Source organism: Montipora foliosa, chromosome 8 (genome assembly GCF_036669935.1).
Source record: "Montipora foliosa isolate CH-2021 chromosome 8, ASM3666993v2, whole genome shotgun sequence".
NCBI classification, from domain to species: Eukaryota; Metazoa; Cnidaria; class Anthozoa; order Scleractinia; family Acroporidae; genus Montipora; species Montipora foliosa.
The window spans coordinates 6763545-6783153 of record NC_090876.1 but is presented as its reverse complement, the minus strand read 5'-3'; the positions used below and the strand labels follow the sequence as shown (position 1 = coordinate 6783153).

The 19609-nt window shown below is 39.8% G+C and overlaps 1 protein-coding gene across 1 annotated transcript in view; it reads right to left on the bottom strand.

The window, feature by feature from the left end:
- Nucleotides 1-19609, bottom strand: part of LOC137967931 (collagen alpha chain-like) — a 90721-nt gene that overhangs the window by 17379 nt on the left and 53733 nt on the right. The window contains exons 34-50 of the mRNA XM_068814533.1: nucleotides 19507-19560; nucleotides 19071-19124; nucleotides 18174-18227; nucleotides 16798-16851; nucleotides 16122-16175; nucleotides 14978-15031; nucleotides 14365-14418; nucleotides 13439-13492; nucleotides 12872-12925; nucleotides 11544-11597; nucleotides 7281-7334; nucleotides 5518-5571; nucleotides 4520-4573; nucleotides 4223-4276; nucleotides 2218-2271; nucleotides 914-967; nucleotides 1-39 (exon numbers count right to left, since the gene is read on the bottom strand). The exon at nucleotides 1-39 is cut by the window's left edge and continues 15 nt beyond it. Coding sequence (XP_068670634.1) covers nucleotides 1-39; nucleotides 914-967; nucleotides 2218-2271; nucleotides 4223-4276; nucleotides 4520-4573; nucleotides 5518-5571; nucleotides 7281-7334; nucleotides 11544-11597; nucleotides 12872-12925; nucleotides 13439-13492; nucleotides 14365-14418; nucleotides 14978-15031; nucleotides 16122-16175; nucleotides 16798-16851; nucleotides 18174-18227; nucleotides 19071-19124; nucleotides 19507-19560 — 903 coding nt within the window. The remainder of the gene's footprint in view (nucleotides 40-913; nucleotides 968-2217; nucleotides 2272-4222; nucleotides 4277-4519; nucleotides 4574-5517; nucleotides 5572-7280; nucleotides 7335-11543; nucleotides 11598-12871; nucleotides 12926-13438; nucleotides 13493-14364; nucleotides 14419-14977; nucleotides 15032-16121; nucleotides 16176-16797; nucleotides 16852-18173; nucleotides 18228-19070; nucleotides 19125-19506; nucleotides 19561-19609) is intronic.

Genomic DNA, 19609 nt, shown 5'->3' with positions numbered 1-19609 from the left:
ACCAGGAGGACCTGGGGGTCCTTGATTTCCTCGAGGCCCCTAAAAAAAACACATGGAAAGCAGAGTGTTGGTTTTGGTGGAATGTTTATCTCTTAGGTCTTTTGTTTCTTCACTTTTCGCAACTGTAAAAAAAATCTTAGTGGCATCACTTTCTCGACCAATCAGCATAAAAAATAAAATTGACCATGATTTGGTCGCACTTGTTTTCGCGTGCAAACAAACGGCTGCAATCTGCTTTGTGATTCACTCAAGCAATTCATTTCGTTTTGGCTTAACAACACTGACTGGGTACAACACAAGTTGAAAATTTGGGCTCTGGTATAAAGCAGAGATTAGTTGAACTCCGTTTTCCAATATTCACCAAAAGTTCCCATTGACTATTTCTCCCATCCCATAATGCAATACGTTTTTTTTTTTTTTTTTTTTTTTTTTTTTTTTTTTTGGGGGGGGGGGGGTTCTTTACATAAAAACAATCTTAGGACTGTATCATGCTGCAGTGAACTGGATATCCATTGTTTTAATGCAAATAGCCCCCAAAAATGAACGGTATTATGGGAATGGTGAAAATAGCGAATAGGCCATTTTCGATATATTAAATATTCAGCTTGAAAGTGAGGCAGTGAGGACAAAGACAATAGAAACACGTGGGAATTAATGTTAAAAATATTTACAAATCATCCACTTTCCTTTGTCTTTGTCCTCACTGACTCGCTATCAAGCTGAATTTTAATATATCGAAAAAGGCCTATTGCATTATAAATGTTAAGTCTATTTGCGTGTACCCGACAACCAAATTTCCGAAATTTTTGAAGTGTTAAAACGTAGTCCAAAATTTCTTGAGCAGCCTTTAAATAATGTTTTCAAAATTAATCCTTAAGACGCACTAAAAGAAAATATGATAAATAAAACGTACAGGGATTCCCGGTGCTCCATTTCGGCCATTAGATCCCGGTGGTCCTGCCTCTCCCTGGAAAAAGAAAATTACAGAAGTCAAATTTGAAATTTAAAGGAACCGGCGATCCGTTTCTCGGAAGTTCCGAAACTTTGTTTTATTCAAACCGATGCTGTTTTGAGGCGTAAAACTTGACAATATTATTTTCTTGTTGTTGTTGTTGTTGTTTTTTTTTTTTTTCGGGTTTCGAAAATCTGTTGAAAGACCAGCTTTGTAAAATAGACGAATCAAAAGTGTCAAAGTTGGCTTTTCGCTTCCGAAAAGCTACCGGTACGTTCGAGAAACGTTCCCCGCCGGGGCCGGACTAGTTGTTTGAAGCAGAAGTGGCGGTCAATCGGCTTCACGCCACGAAAACCTACAGCTTTTACTACTTCTAAGTGATCAGTACCTCTGGTTCAAATGTAACACGTCAAACACCCAGAAGCATTGGCCAAGGTTCTCACCAGAGCTAGCCAATTTCAATAACTGTTCACCGGCAACAAATAAACCAATCGTAAACATCTCTTGAACGAGGTACGTCTTATCCAAAACAGTTAGGTTCTCACTTTTAATACGAACGGCCTATAATTGACAAAATTAGGATCGGTTGTTGGTAGCTATTCCGACGATCACGGCTTGCTTTGGATAAGAAAAGCTACAGATCCAAATAAAATACAAAATGAACAATGGCCTCCAAGTCTTAAACATCAGGGCCCGGCTGCTCAAAAGCCGATTAAGGCTAATCCCAGATTAAAAATTAACCAAGGAGTTCATTTCTCTATTCCCAAATGCTGTTCAACGCTGATAGTCGGCAAAACTTTTCATTAGAAGTTAATCTTGAAAAGCAAAAACGAGTAAAAGAAATCTTCACCAAAAAGTTAAAAACATGAAACAAAAGTTAATGGGATTAAGTTAATCGGCTTTCGAACAACCGGGCCCAGGTCAGGGAGCACTTGTGTGTGTTGACATAAATAATATTTTTCTGGATTAAACCACTTTAGCTCTCGCAGTTTTTTTATCATTTGGCATTCAATAGCATGAGGTGACCAACTTGAATTGACAGCCTTAGCTACTTTGAATTCTGTGCTCATAAACCTCTTCGCTTGCTTTTGCAAACTTTATATTGCTTCATTGTTGTGTGTATTGATACAATTATCTTGTCACAAAATGGAAAAAAAAGGTTTACAGAAAATTACAAAATCAAAAACGGTGAATAGATACGTTTCTGAGAAACAAAACGGAAACTGCTCCAAATAATTCAAATGGAGAATATATTCAAACCAAACCTTCGGTCCCTGAATGCCCTGTGGTCCAGAACTGCCAGTGGCTCCAGTTGCGCCCTAAGACGAACAATAAAAATGGCAAGAATTAGTTTTTACCTCAATTGCCTGTAATCTCGCAATCTGATTGGCTAATTTGCCGATGTTGATGAGAGTCTAGACAACGCTGTACGCGTCATGCTCGCGTCGTTTTGTTACCCAGTGTAATAGCCAATCAGGAACGCTCATTTTGGGAAATAAACCAATCATATTGCGAGAAAGTTATAGTCAACGCTTGCTCTTTCTTTGAGTCATGATTTTGGTCACGCAACATTTTGACCACTGTGATGACGAATACCATTGTCGATAAGAGTACAGACAACGCTGAACCGTTTTCGATTCGTTAATTATCCCAGCGCGTTTTAAGGATTCTAACCGGTTAATAGAAGGCCATTGGCAAAGTACCTTTAAACTGCAATCCTGAACAAAATTGCTGAGACATTTTGTACTTCCTTCTCAATATCTAAACAAATCATCTCCCCGAAGTAAATCTAGCTCGGTTATTTCTGCGTCGTCATAAACAACACCAGGGAGCTTATAGGGGCTATCTCACGTTATTTTAAGCTGTTTAAGAGAAATCTTTACCGAATTACTCAAGAGTGTAAAACATGGAATTCCTTTATTGATAAAACTATCGTTGCATCACAAACAGGATGATTCTGAGCAAACAAATCCAGGCGATTTTCCATAAATTGAAAAACTTCGGGCTGATTTCTTTCAAGATTACGTAAATGCAATCCGTTTCAATCTTATCCATTTGTGTCCTTCTCCTTCCTTTTGCTGTATTTCGTTCATGTTGTTCAACAGTTTTAAGTGGTCAATGCAACGTTTCATTCTACTTTTTCCGCATTTTGGGTGTCATGAAATTACATCACTTTGCGAGACATAGCCCCTTCAAGCGCCACTTTTCCAAGTACCTTCTTAGCCTAGCTTGGAAAAACTTAGGTTCTCATATGCGGGTTTTTACTGCATTTGAAGTGCGGAATAGAACGAAATGAAAGTTGGAAAAATACTCGCTGTTAGTCGATCGACTAAAGCAGAATCCAGGCAAGAACGGGTTCGAACCCACGACAATGCGATTGACCTGGTCAATTCATATACATCTACATGTTCCAGCACTCGGCGAAGTCCCTTTTTATTTTTGGCTGTTTCTGCTTAGGTGGCCTCATACACCGTACGTCACTTCCACTGGAGAGAACACTGAGGACAGCCACAACACCGAGGACTCCATCCCCTACTCTTTTCGAATAGTGTGTGGGTTCTTTAACGTTCCACAGGGAACTTATCAACATAGAAGATATTTGTGAGACGGGGCCTAAGGTTTATTGTCCTTATCTCCTCAGTTAATTTAAGATCCTGAGTGTTGATCCGGTCGGGGTTCGAACCCGTGACCTCCCGCATGACAGCCCGATGCTACAAATTTGAGATTGGTTCATTGCGCGTTTGCACCTGCTGTAATTGGTCCAAGTAATTGCTTTGGTATTTGCTTTACGACACTCGATTGAAAACCGATCTATAAGGAGGGTAAAGCTTTTCAGTAAGGTCTCCAAAGCTCCAAAAAGCTTCCCTGCCATGGGTTGGACTTTGACTTCACTGATGAGGTCTGTATGAGCACACGCGAGCTTCTAACAACGGCATATTGTTGCAAACCAATTTCCCTATCTACATTTGCTCCATTTTTGCGCCAACGGCACTGTTTCAAGTCTTCTCCGCGTTACCTTCAGGAACCTACACTTCGTTTAAATTCAGCTACAATAACATTTCTGTATCCAAACGGGAAACATAGAGTTTTCCAAGCTCGCACGCGCGGATTTAGTTGAACACCATATTAATCACTTGAAATCTCAATTGCCAGAGTTACTACACTGTAAGTCACGGCACCTTGATTTTTTAACTGGAAAAAACTCGGCCCGTAATAAAAACTGTTGCCCTCGAACTCAGTTAGCAAACACCGACATGGAAGAGCACCTACCGGTGTTCCTCGTTCGCCCTTTGGCCCGGCTGGTCCCCTGGAGCCGGTATCGCCCTGAAGAAAAAAGAAAAGAAAAGAAACAATTTTATTTGTGGTCGAGTATCAAACAGAAAGAGTGAAAAAAAAAACATCAAAAGCGAAAGAGAGGAGTGATCGCAACATGATCCTCACACCTATCTGCATGGGCAATCTATTTAAGCAATTGTCTCTTACAGACACATTATATACATTTAATTCAGGGAAAAAACATGTTGGAATTTCCTTTCTTGATGGACTATCACTTTATATAGGACTCACCGGTCGTCCGTCAGTTCCAGCTGCTCCAGGTTCGCCATCTTTGCCATTACTGCCCTAATTAAAACATGTCAAACAGAGAACTTCAAATCCGATCAACGTATCAACCTGCTGTGAGCAAAAAATTGCTCAAGATTTATTGTGAGATCAGTTTATCGTTAGAATCTCCCACATCAGAAAACAACAACGGAATTCCGAGCATCGCCGTGTCTCGGGTTCCAGCGACTGTTTCTGTGTAATTTGATCAAGCTGGCGCACCTTTCCAGCTCAAGACAAAAGAATCATTACACCTACGGCTACCGTGAAAAAACCCTTCCCTCAATCAACTATTTTCAAGGATTGGTCACCAGTCAAGTCCGGTGTGCCCCAAGGAACAATTCTTGGCCCTATTTTATTTATCATTTACGTAAATGACATCTCGACAGATTTGACATCTACTGTCAGGATTTATGCAGATGACACTAAAATCCATCGCACAATCGGTTCAATGCTTTGCAGTGTGACCTAGATCGATTGGGCCGGCGTATGGGCAAATAAATGGCAGATGCACTTCAATCCGGATAAATGCGAGGTGATGCTTATAACACATAGAAAGGATAAAAGCAAACCTATTTTACTCACTTAAAGGGCAATTTTGGTCGGTAGAGAACACTACGGACCTCGGGGTAACCATCTCTTCTGACTTGTCCTACAAGCATGTGCTTGCAACGGTATATAAGGCAAATATGGAATTGGTATCATAAAGCGGTCCATCGGAACAAACAGCCAAGATGTGTTTTCGCAGCTCTACAAGTCCCTAGTTAGACCCAAAAACTGGACCCCTCACTACGACGGCGCATAAATTGGAAGTGGCCAAAGTCCGTGTTCTTGGTGCTGACCAAAAGAAAAGCAGGCTCTGGGGACGAGATGGCTTGAAGGTTTATCCTGTCGTAGGACAACTTAGATTTTCCTTTTTGCAGGGTTAACGGGGATTATATGTACACGTGTATATAAAAACTTACTGGTTGTCCTGGGAGGCCGTCCTTTCCAGGTCGTCCTGGTTCCCCAGTTGATCCCTAAACGAAAAACAAGTTTAACCTCTTACTGACCGAGCACGGGGGCCGTTCTGGGGAATATTGGCTCGAATCGTGGCAGTACGGTCTCGAGCAAGTGAGGTTAATAAGTTTTTTATTTCATGGCATCGTTCCTTTGAGCGATCGGGCACTTCTCCGTTTGATTAACGTTCGTAATCTTCGTCCTCCGTCAGCGAACTTTGAACGCTTGCTAACCTTCTACATGTAAAACTAAATACCGCTTTTTTAAAAACTCTTTGTGTTTCGCTCAACGTGAATTTCCCGGGACCAAAAACCAGCCATCAGATTGCCTAATTTTCCCCGAAAATTGTTTGCCAAGTAATAATACCGAACGGATGATATTCTTGTTTTCCAGTATTTTTCGAAGTAATATGTACAGAGGGGCTGAAATTTACAATCACTTTTATTACAATTCCGAGAATGTCACGTTTGGACAACGTATAGCACGACAATACCTGAATCTAGTTGAACTGAATATCGCCCACAAGTCCAGAACTTCCACTCCTTTCAAGAGGATATGGATTTTTTTCCGAATCTCTCTCGAAACGTTTTGCAGGACCAATTAAATGTATATACCTCATCTTATTATTTCTTGGTTATTTTCTCTCTTTTATATTGTAAGAAGCGGGCAAACTTTGAAGTAAAATAGAGAGACTGCCGTGGCTTTGAATTTTGGTATGACTATTACAACCTTTTAAATTTCAAATTGGTTTTCACTCGGTAAGTTTACGCTCACTTGTTGGCTTGCGATTCTTCAGAATGTGTGAATAAAAATCCTACGAGTGAACCAACCGTGAAGCTTACATTTGTTTATTTTATCAGTACTCACTACTGAGATTTCTTTCAAGCAATAATTGGCGAGCTTTATTCGCGCGGCGGCCATATTGGCCAAAGACAATAGATTTCGTACCCCGAACGAGTTTCGGTGAGCAAAAACAAACGTTCTCAATTCCTGTGGACTCAACATGGCTGCTGCGTGATTACGGCCTATAGAGATTAGACGATAACGTGAAAACTCGCACAAGTATTCGTTCAACTCTTTTCCAGGACTGTCTTCAACTTTTCTGATTCATTCTTAGTTTCTAAAAAGTCTTGCGAAAGTTACATCTCAAATTACATCTCAATGTTTTTTTTCTTCTCCAGCAATGAAATTGTCAACCGAACTGGCGTCCACAAACCTTTTCAACATCTTGAAAATAAAATGGCGGCTTCAGTGCAAGTTTTCGCGCCAAGGATGACGTAGCATCTCAAACGATCACTTTTCACTTTTGAAAAACACCGTTCATCCAATCAGACGTCGCAAACGACGATTTTTCACTGGTAAAATTTCACTTCATTTTCGTGTTTTACTCCCAAACGACGCAACACCACAGTTTTTTAACAAGAGCGAGTTTCAATCGAGTGTCGTAAAACAAAACCAAAGTAACTACTTTGGCCAATCAAAAAGGACAGAAACAATCCCGTAAACCAATCAAAACTCGAAGTAATTACACGTAGCAGACAAAAAGCGCGGGAAAATGTGCACACGTGAGCCACGATTGGTTTTGGTTTCAGTTCTGAAAAAGTGGCGCGAGAACTTCGAACCAATCACTGAGTGAAGTAATGCAAAACCAAAGCAATTTGCTAATTATTTTGCGACACTCAATTGCAAACCGCTCTAATCCCTTTAATCGTTTATTTACACCTCGTACCTTCTGCCCATCAGCTCCGTCTCTACCCGGAGGTCCAGATGGCCCTGGAGGTCCCTGTCCACAAAACAAGCAAGGTCAGTAGATGAAAAAGCAAAATCTAGAATCATCCAAAAGAGAAACGGTCGTCTTTCGCTAGTAGGGACCAGGGGTCCGTTTCTCGAAAGTCCCGAAACTTTACGGGCCATTTTCGGGTGTCACAATTCCCTTTGTATCTCAAGAACGGAGGGGATCTAAGTCGTCAAACTTCACGGTCATTTTTCTTTTTGTTACCTTTAAAACGTCTTAAAAGATCGGCTTTCCAAAGCAAGCGGTGGCAGTTTCACAAATGGCTTTTCGGGCCCGAAAAATTATCGGGACTTTCGAGAAACGGGTCCCAGGGACTTTAAGATCTACAACGCGATCGTCAACGAGAACGCCATTAACAAATAGATTCCATGTTGCCGTGCGTCTGTTCAGTAATAGATCACAGATGACGTCAAAATGTGGTAAGAACAAAAAAAAGGAACACGAGGCGATAGCCGAGTGTGTCACTGATGTTCTTACCACATTTTGACGTGATCTACTACTGAACAGACGCACGGCAACATGGAATCTATTTGTCTTAAATAATAGAGAATTAAACTTTATTTGCATTAAAGCTGATGGTGACGTCAATGGTGCGTCTGTCCTCTAAAAGATCATATGCAAAAACCAATCAAAATGCGAGAACAACTTGGGTTATTATATATGGGTAAAATATGAAAAATAATCGCACTGCACGTGTGGAACGCATTTCAGCACATTTTCACCAAATTTGGTCATTTCTCGTTGCAGATTGGCAGAGAACGGGAAAGAGATGTACCAAATTTGAAAGCGCACGTGCAGACCTTGAGTTGTCTATTGTTTTGTGGGCGTTTTCGCTAAAGCTACAGTAATACGAGCAACCAAAACGTCCAACTTGTCTCACAAAATTGCTGCGAAACTAGTCGATGTTGCGCGTTTTATATCTCACGCACAACCTGTCTCCCAAAAAAAAAAAAATTGGAACGCGTTACGTATGTGTGGTAGTGCAGTAATACAGCGCTGTATAATTGTCAACTGAGCTGTGTTTTATCTTCCAGGAGATTTAAGTTATGTTTGCGTAATATGTAGCTCTAACAGTACACGATATTGTTTTGGTACCGTATATCATTATAGTGCCATGGTAGATGTCTTAGGTAAACAGCCCCCTGAGAGGACATGTGGTTACTAGTAAAATACTAAATCCCAGAAAGATTGAAGAAAATAAAAGAGAATAGAGAAACATTGGCTTCGAGGCTGACATGTTGATCATTTTCAAGTTCGCTTACAACTTCTGTCTCACCACAAGTTTGAGCGTGCACTCAGAGCCTCTGACAGCTTTGCAAGACAAACGTTCACTGCAGTTTATCCCTGTCGGGCGGGGTTAGTATTTGGATGGGTAACCTCAAAATATAGGACTTGCCGTCAGTAACTTGGGACCGAAACTTCTATTTTTAAAGCTCAAAAATTCGAACTAAGCAAGGTACAGATTTTGTTAGCCTGCTTTATGCATAAGTAAATAAATATTGATACACAATTTTTAGGAAGAGAAGAAGTTTTCAGGAAGTGTCGGTCGAATATAAAATATTTTGCCATCAGCAACCAAATTTGCGACATGAAAACAACTTAAATTTTGAACCGAGAGTATAAAAAGTTACCATCAGCGAAAAACATTTTGGGAAGTTTCTACGTTCAATTTTTCTATTTTTCTGCACAAGTAAATCGCAAAATCGAAAGTCACAGCGGATTCAGTGAGCGCCGCGACCAAGTTACCTCGCATGTTTACTCGCGAAACAAAGAATAAATTCTGTGTCAAAATGATGGCAAGACAACGGGTTTTTGTTTTTTCTCTTTCAAGTGTTTAAAAGATTGACAATAAATGTGTGAATTCAACACAAAGATCACAACAGCCCAACTCTTGAGGTTGACCATTGCAAAGTCAAAAATCCTAGACGAGGTTATTTATCACCAGGTAATTCCCTCGTTTTGGAAATAGCAGCTGCTTTATTATTCACCAGTGTCTGAAATTCATCCCGATTTTGGAGCTCATTTTGTTGAAACTCAAGCTCGCTTCCAGCAGACCTGTTTGTGTTCGCGAGTTATGCACGCGCTACGGGCCTATTTGCCACCTCGGACTTACAATCACTCAATCACTCACTCACTCTTACAAATTCAGTGACAGTGTGTAGTGCACTTATATCTGCACTACCACACAAAAAAAGTTGATTTTGTTCCAGAAGTAGACCGGACATCTACTTTCTGCAAAACGCTGCAGCAACTTGCAAACCACTTTTTTTGTTGTTGTTTCGAGACAGGTTGTGCGCGAGATGTAAAACGCGCAACAGCGCTTTTCGACTACTTTCGCAGCAATGTTGCGAGACAAGTTGGACGTTTTTGTTGCTCATATTAGGGAGCTTAAGATCTACGACGACGACGTCGACGAAAACGCCACAAAACAATGATATCATTGGTTAAAAGAGCATAAATAATCGTACTGCACGTGCAGCACGGATTTTAGCTCATATTTTTGCGGTTCACTGCATGACGACGACGTGAAATCACTAAATTTTAGGTTTTGACGACAACGTGAGCATGCAACAGAGAATCTTTCATTCTCTATTTTCAGTCTGAAACCGCTCGTACCAATTTATTTTTCGGATACTTCGCCCACATTGTACGAAGTAACCGAGGTGGAATAATCGCGAAAGACTTTTACTAGAGCGAAGTTCTATTTTGAGGTGACGTTTTCGTCGACGTCGCCGTCGTAGATCTTAAGGTCCCTATTAGCGTAACTCAACGCTGCCGTTATAGATCTTATTAGGAACCTTAAGATCTACGACGGCGACGTCAACAAAAACGTCACCTCAAAACATCACTTTGCTTTACCATAAGTCTTTTGCGGCTATTCTGTCCCGTTCACTTCTTACAATTTGGGCGAAGTATCCTAAAACTAAATTGTTACGAGCAGTTACAAAGTGAAAACAGAGAAGGAAAGATTCTCCATTGCATGCTCACGTTGTCGTCAAAACCTCAAATTTGGTAATTTCACGTCGTCGTTATGCGAAGTACCGCAAGAATCCGTGCTAAAATCCGTGCTGCACGTGCAGCACGGTCATTTATTGGTATCATTGTTTCGCGGCGTTGTTGTGTCCGTCGCCGTCGTAAAATCTTAAGCTCCCCTATTAGGAAGCAACGACGACGGCGACGGAAACGATATCAATATATAAATTCACGTTATTGTAATCACTTCTAATTGACTATTTCAACCTTTTTAATAGCACAAGAGTGTTCTAGTTTCTCAAAAATGACACTGGTCGGAACGCCACTAGATTTAGGAGAGAAAATTGAATATTTATCCTTAATTGCTGACGTTCTTCATACAACCTCAAATTTGGTTATTTGGCGTTGTTGTTTTGCTGACGACGGCAAAGAAATGGATTAAAGTTGAAAACGCACGTGCAAGGCGTGCAAAGCTATTGTTTTTGGCCACGAAATATGTAAATTTGTGACGTTCTCGTTGCCGTCGCCGTTGTCTTTGCTTAAGCTCCCTATTGGGTCCCTAGTCAAAGCAAGCAACGACAACGACACAAAGCAGGAATATGATTGGTTAAAAAAGAAAAATACTCGTGCTGCACGTGCAGCTCGAATTCCTTGCATTTTCTGCCGTACTCCACATAACAAGAACGTGAAATCACCAAATTTTAGGTTTCGGCGACAACGTGAGCATATTACAATGAAACATTCATTTTCTATTTTACATTAAAACAGTTTCCCATCAAATTACAAGATTGCACAAGGCATAGTTAATGCATGGAGATGGTTATGAAACTGGACAAGTTCCTTTGTTTCACGTTTTTGTCCGTATTTTTGGCCTTGACCCTGCACAAAACACGCCTTTTTTCGAGAAGATAACGAATCAAATCCTTCGATTAAATTATAAGCAACTAATTTGCGAACCCGTGCGAAGCGAAAACAAAAGATTGTGCAGGGTCACGGTCAATTCAACATCGATTGAAACAACATTGTTCTCGCTTTTGAAAGTTATAAGGTTTCATAACCAGTCCCTCGATTAACTATGCACAAGGTGAACAAGACGGAATAATGCGAACCACTTGCGACAGCGCAAAGCTGTATTTTGAAGTGACGTTTTCGTTGACGATTGTCGTTGTCATCGCTTAAACTCCCTAATATGAGCAAACAACTAGAAGATATGACATATCTTACGGGTGGACCAGAAGCTCCGGGTTTTCCAGGATCTCCTTGCAGTCCAGGTGGTCCCTGAAAAAAAGTAAATCAGTTGCAATAATGTTGCTCCATCATGAAACACGTATATGGGTGCTGTTGTCTTATACCCCATTCACACCAACAAGACATGTTTAATTAAACTGGGTTTAACAAAATGAAAATTAGTCACAGAAAAATGTAGGACTGGTTAATTTCCACGATATTCAGGTTTGTTTCAACACATGCTTTGACCTGTGCAAAATTTGTATTCGACAAAAGTCAGTGAACATGATTTAAAAAGAAAACACTTTTTTGAAACCGTGTTTAACTAAACATGTTTAAAACATGTTTAAGGTTTGGTGTGAATGGGGCATTAGAAAGACATTTCGGTGTAGAAAAAAATTAGAGTTGCTTTTGATAAGAGCACGTGAGGCGTTTAGTACAATTTTTCAATAGCCGAAATTTGACTAGCTGCTTTCACCACCAGGCGTCGAATTCGAAAATCAAACTTGTAATTTTAGCTTGAGCTAATAATAATTTTGCGCAAACGAGGCTTGCTGGTAAATTTTTGAGCGGCAATTTCGGTTGGAATGTAAATGGTAAACCTATTTTGGTCTTCCCAAACGGAAAATTTGCGGAGAAAACGGGATTTCTCGAAAGGTAGTCCAAACTTTTTCAACGTTTCCGACGTTTTTCAAATTTACCCAAATTCAATCCATTTCAATCCTCTCCAGTTTTGTCCATTCATGTCCCCTCTTGGCCTCCCTGTGTTTTGTTAGAGTTCTTCTATAGTTTTGAACAGTTATTTTGATATTTTAGTTAATTCTATGACCATTCGATCAGTGCTGAAATTGCCTAAAATTGCGTGACCTAAAAATCAACCCACGATTTAAATTGGTGTCCCCAATTATTGCTCCAGCACTGAATAAAGTAGACACTCAAATAAAGTTCATTAGAGCGACTTCCATATGGCCTTGAAATATAAACGTAAAACAGAACGTAAACAAAAACGGAAAACATTTTAAAATTGGCTTATCGAACAAAAACAAACGAGCGCGAAGTTTCACTGGCTTAGGGAACACGGATACAAACAACGTCATCTCTCCGTGGAACTTTCTGGAAAGTTTCGCTTTGACGTCATTTGAAATGCAGTAATGTGGTTGGGCAATCGATCTATTTACTGCCCATATTAGGAGTTTCCTTGGCGGGAATGAGGAGAAGGTTTGCTTTAATCTTGCCAAACATTGGTCCGTGAACCAAATTGCGAAAACTTTTTCACGGTCATACGAAATTCGATCCATCTTTTTCGTCTTTCGTTCACTTCTCACCGTTCGACCTTGGTTTCCTTGTGCGCCCTTGTCTCCTGGTTTCCCCAGTTGACCCTGTCACAAAAAGGCAAAAAGTTATAATTTTGAAGTTTCTTTCATTTACAACACAAAATAGGAGAAAAGAAGATGTACAAAAAAAGTCGACAGACGGGAAAAAAGACAACGAGACACACACTGAAAGCTGGAAGTGGCTTGCCACTGGATTTGCTTTCTAGAGTGTGTAGGATCAAGTTCGGTTCTGATGACTTACTGGGTGGTGCATTGTTTTATTCTTTGGCTGCAGTCTTAAAAAGAGCACGATCATTTTCTTGTCAGATGAGGCCACTTCAGCCAAATTCAAGGAAAAACAAACATATTTGAATCCTGATCCAAACTGATTCGTTTTGCGAGAACAATGCTGAAAACAGCATTTCCAAGCCACTACTTGATTCGATAATTTTCCTAGGATGCAGGATCCTTCAACATAAAGGTTCACATCTCTTGAGCGCCCTTTCAAGCCTTCTTGCCCAAAATGAACCACTATGTCCTCGCTAGTGTGGGTGGATGCTCATAAAACTCTTCACTTACCAAAGCCCCAGTGGCACCCGGTCTTCCTGGCGATCCGGGGGGACCTTTTACGCCCTGAAAATAAAAACAAAGCCACCTTTCAAGTTTTGAATCAACTAGCAAACTGATTAAATTCCTGCACAGGAACTCGCGCGGGATTTAAGCCAGAAAATATCGTAATCGTCGCAGAAATAAATGAGTTAAAATCACATTTTTGTGCTATACTATCCCACAGCAACCACTCCAGCTTTTTGCGATAAAGACTAGGATCCAAAAATTTTCCGCGGAAATCGCGGCAAAATGAAATTATTCCGAAACTTACAAACAGAGGCAACAGTTTCGTGCGACTTTCACATGACCTTGAAAGATAAACGTAAAAACAGAACGCAAACAAAAATACGAGCGCGAAGTTTCATTCACTTAGCGAACGCGGATGCAATGCAAACAACGTCATCTCTCCATGGAACTTTCTTTGACGTCATTTGAAATGCAGTAACGTGATTGGGCAATCGAACTGTTTCGTGAGTTTCCTTATCGGAAATAAGAAGCTTTGTTTTAATCTTGCTAAACATTGGTCCGTGAAAAAAATCATAGCGAACACTCTTTCAAGGTCATACGAAAGTCGCTCTAATACTCATAAACAACGTCCCGAAATGACAAATATACAAGGAAAATATAAACTCGGAAGAAAGTGGATTCAGTCGAGAGCGTACATGGTGAAAGTGAATTTTACCATCCGGCAGGAAAAAACCCTCCAATAAGTTATCTACCGGTCTTGGTCAGTCCATGAGGGATAAAACCGTACCTTTCTTAAGCCTTCGGTCTTCAGCACTCAAGACCTCGGTCACGGTTTTCCCATACAGACCTCCCTTCCAGTAGAAAAAATAAATGTCTTAACGGCTCTAATAAATTCAACACAGTAGTCTATACGAAACTAAATCACATACAGGTTCTCCACGCGGTCCTCGAGGTCCTTGGGGGCCACGTGGGCCACTAGATCCCTGCAAATAAAGACGGATGTATTATTTTGGATTTAAAAAATTGTTACTAACAAAAAGAAAACTTTCAGTGTCATACTATTATATGTATATGGCTAAAAAGTAGTTGCCATCGGAGGCCAAATGGGTCCGAACCTAACAAGATTTTTTCCCAGAAACATTACGCTAAAATGACTGTGAGTTGACAAAGGCAGGTTTGTCAAGGATGAAGCGTCGTGAAAAATTAAAAGATTCTTTACAAGGGAAAAGGGAAGTGTGAGGAATATAAAGATAAAAGATTAATTCATCACAAAACTAACAAAGAGCGCGTTCAGTTGACAATGCTGAGGTTAATTCCAAAACACAAAACTTGCATGTAATGCACGTATTATACTGCAATTAATTTCTCTTCGTAGCAAGACAAGTGGCATTTTTTAGTAGCATATGAGAGGATGGCAAAAGAAATATGAACATGCGGACGTTTATCTTTCAACTGCTTGATATTTTTGTCGGCCTTGCCATTTTGGTTGCTTTAGCTATTTAAAAATAATGGCCTGGAGAAGTTGATCTGTAGAATACATACCACTGCACCAGGTCTTCCAGGAGGTCCTGGGTTTCCAGGTAATCCACGTGGTCCCTACATGAAACAACGACGGTTACTATTTATGCAACACAAGTCAACCAAGTCCACTTTAAAACATTCATACATAATTCTCATTTTTTTACAATTTCATTCCTTATGAGAGGCAATAGATATTGTTTTCCACACCTGAAGTAACGTTATCTCTTCACAGAACGCTGACATAAAATCCATGAAAAAAGTACCAGTACTGATTCAATCAGCTTATTATATTTGCCTATGCTCGATTACTGACTGTCATAAGCACATTAACTTTAAGGCAATGTAATAAACAGGTGACATAAAGATTACTGAAACTGTTACAACGATCGTGCCACTTCAATCACTCCACATAAAGAGAAGAGTTATCTTCATTCATTCACAGCCGCAAGTTGGGAATTATTTGTCGTTACTCTTCTCTCTTGACTATCCTCGCAGTACTTAAACTCGCTATTAGCAACTTCTACTTTGCAGTTTTACCGTTGATGACGACAAGGGCAAAAAAATCGCATTGCTCCCACAGCATTTGTACCAACGGCCTCCCAAGACTGTTCAACAATTGTTCTATAACTGAGCTTGAGGACACTTATGGGAGCAATGCCATATCATATGCCGTTTCCAGGTGGAACCTGTCTGTCCTGCATATTGCACGGACTTCATTTCTTTACCAGTCTTAAAATTCACCACCTTGAAAACGGCATTGATCTAATTTCCATCAGCGAACTCTTAACGGTAACCTTTTACATGTACAACTAAATTCCGCTTGCTGTAATTGCACTCTTGTGATGAAAAAAATAAATTCCGCTTTTTGAAAACTTTTTGTGTTTCGCTCAACTTTTCCCAGGAGAGAGAGAAAAAATACGGAAACCGATCGTTTCCATGGTAATGTTCCGTACTGTAAAATACCAACCGAAAACCAGAAAATTGGAGTGCTCCACTTAGCCTGAGAATTGCTGGCCATATAGTATAATTGTAAATTAAGCACCGTAAGATTAGAAAGATTTTTTTTAAAACCTTCTTACAGTAGTCGATTTCCATGTACCTTTATTTGATAAAAACAAATTTTCCATAGAAACGAACCCTTTTATGTTAAAAAGGTAAAACTTACAGTGTCACCGCGGCTTCCTGGGGTTCCATCTGTTCCTGGGACACCATCTTCACCCTACAATTAAAAAATGAAATGAAGATTAAGAAATAAAATGAAAGAGTTTTTGAACACGTTAACAAAAAGCAACATATCCCTGTCCACGGGTGAGGAAGGGTGGAGTTAAGGGAGTCACAATGTAACTCACAGCGCGGAACCCGAATTCTGTTTGTAAGAGGTACGTAGTATGTGGTAGAATTCCCGTGTATTCACAAGACAACAAACTGGTGTCACGTCTATTAACTACTGTATAAACAGAGTGAAATAGAGCGGTTTTCAATTGAGTGTCGAAAGTAATTAGCGAATTACTTTGGTCTATGATTACTTCACGCAGTGATTGGTTAAAAGTTCTTGCGCCACCTTTTCAACCAATCAGAAGTGAAATCAAAACCAATCGTGGCTCGCGCATGCACATTTTCCCGCGCCTTGTGTCGGCTACGTGTAATTACTTCGAGTTTTGATTGGTTTACTGGATTTGTCTCCGTCCTTTTTGATTGGTTAAAGTAATTACTTTGGTTTTGGTTTTAGGACACTCGATTGAAACTCGCTCTAAGGAAATAGGACTAAAAGCGCTGTCTGATCACTGATGTTGAATGCTCTTAAGCAGGCCTTAAATATTTGATAATTGCCAATGCTTCACCTTTGCTCCTGGATTTCCAGGTTGACCAGGTGGTCCAGGCTGTCCATCTCTTCCCTGATCGATAAAAGAAAAACATATATCAATACAAGAAGTTGCCAAAACTACCGAGAGAAAATCAAGTTTAGCTTGAAAGAAATTTTACTACACATAATTTTACCGACGATTTCTAAAATAATTTGTGAAGCTTTTTTTTTTTTTAACTAATTCTAAGGACCTTTTAAAAATCTCCAGTTACTTTCAAAGCTTAAACAAAAGATTTTGAAACTATAATCTGCCTATTTAAGAAATCAGGTTTTTCAACACACTTTCAAGACCTAAAACAACAAAATTTCAAAGGTTTATGCCCCGAAACAACCTCAGTTTAAAGATACAAAGGGATTTATGGTCCCTGAAATACACCTTCTGAACTGTCACGAAACTGAGGCCATGTTTGTTTCCGAGAAGCCAATGATGAAAGGGATGTTGACTTTGATAAATCACCGTAAGATACAACATGGCCAACATCAGCAAACAAATAAAAATGTTGCAGACCAAAGTCACATAACCTGAGTGTATACATAGTACGACCATGACATACAAGTACAATAGAGAATATTTCAAAGTTGGATAGCAAATTATCCACTGTACCCCAGTACAGTGCTGATGCATATGTATAAATAACTAACCGTTCAAAAGTTTGATTGGTCAATATAGGGCTACCCTTCTCGCAGTCATTATTTTATTGCAACATGGTTGCTCAAAGCCAATGAACACTTGCTTGAGATTAATTATTATTGACCAAGAATTGAATTTTTCCCATCAATCTAGCATTACATTTATGTCAAAAATTGCAGGTCAGTTGAAGGGAAACGTTTCTGATCAGTGAAAATGCGAGTTAATTTTCCAACAATCCAGCATTTGCTTTTCTCCAGCTTTGAACAACTGGGATCTGGTGGACAAAGCATCTGCCCTTTAGACAACTGAGGCCAGATGAAGTTAACCAATCTTTAAAAAACTTGGATAGTTCACAGCAAAGTCTGCTTACCGGCCAAGTGACCCATTAGGCCAGAGCTTATCCTGGTTTCTGTAGCATGAAGCGACTAGGAGTACTTCTACTCCCCCTGCATGGGATGCTAGTCCATCGCAGGGTTACCTCCAGCATTAAATTTGCCGGTACCCATTTATACACCTGGGTGGAGAGAGGCACCGTGAGAGTAAGGTGTCTTGCCCAAGAACACAACACAATGTCCCCAGCCAGGGCCCAAAGCCGGACCACTTGCTCCAGAGTTGAGCATACTAACCATGAGCCCACTGCGCCTCCCACAAATAAAAAAAAAATTAAAGCCCTTGGTAAAAGATACCTTTGGGCATAATATTAAATTTAGAGAGGCACTTACAGGTTCTCCATCTTTGCCATCATATCCACGCTCACCAGTAGCCCCTACTTCACCCTAGAAAAAAAATTCAAGTGATATAATAAATTGTTCATTTGCAAAGTGCTAGCAAACTGACTCTGAACAAATAAATACACAAAAATAGTAAACTTCAGGTAATGTCGTCTCGTCTTGAGCTTAAAAAGACTCATTTTCTAGGTTTAAAGTATGACTGTGGAGTGTGTTACCTGAGAAAAACTGTAGCAAAAAAGTATTCAAAAAACGAACACACAAACTGCTTACTAATATCATGAGAACCCTCAAAAGTCTATTATCGATAAAATTAATTATAACAATAGAGCGGTTTTCAATTGTGTGTCGAAAGTAATTAGTGAATTACTTTGGTTTTGCAACCAATCAGAAGTGAAACCAAAAGCAATCGTGGCTCGTGCGTGCACATTTTCCCACGCTTTGTGTCAGCTACGTGTAACTACTTCGACTTTTGATTGGTTTACTGGATTGTCTCTGTCCTTTTTGATGAGCCAAAGTAATTACTTTGGTTTTGGTTTTCAGACACTAGATTGAAACGCGCTCTATATCATTTAAGAATAAATTAAATCATATTTATTGTTATGGTCCAGCATTTCAAGACAAAACTCGTATAATAACAGGGTTTATACAGAACGCTTTAAATCTTCATTTGTAAGTAGACTTGTTTTCAAGTACAATCTTGGCACATTTTGAACAGCTTACATGTCATTGTAAGCTTACGATGCATACAGTATATTTGTATATTTGTATGTTAGCCACCAGTTGTAACCTAAGAAATGTAGCTTTATCTTTTACGGATTATCAAAAAAAAAAAGAACCAAATAATTATTTTGCAGGTATTGCTAGATCATAAAACTGTGCAGGTTATACCTTTGATCCCTTGGAACCAACTGGTCCCATAGGTCCTTGTTGTCCTGGTAACCCCTGAAATTGGTAATGTTAGCAATAGTTTTCTTAATATGTGTGTGGAAAAATGGATGGGTGTCATATTGACGTTCTGAATTTTAACCAATATTTCCTTTCTACATCGAAAGCAGTGAGCTTAATGTACAACTTTCTCTGTGAGACACAAATAAACATATGTCAAGGAAAAGAAAGTAAGACAACAGTACATGTACTTATTAAGTAAACCCTTCTCTAACAAGTTTCATTGAGAAGTCAAATGTTTTTGTAGTTCTTCATCCATCATCATGTGCGGCAACGCTACCAGTAATTGCTTGTGAAAAGAGAAATAGACCTTGTGGTTTTTCGTACAAAGTAGCATTGCTTGATTAGAAAAATCCTTAAGAACCCTAGAGCACCTTACCGCAACACCTGGAGTTCCAACCGGACCCGGTGTACCAGGCAGACCTCGTTCACCCTGAAAGGATGGAACACATAAAACAGAGTTATTACCAGAATTTCAACTT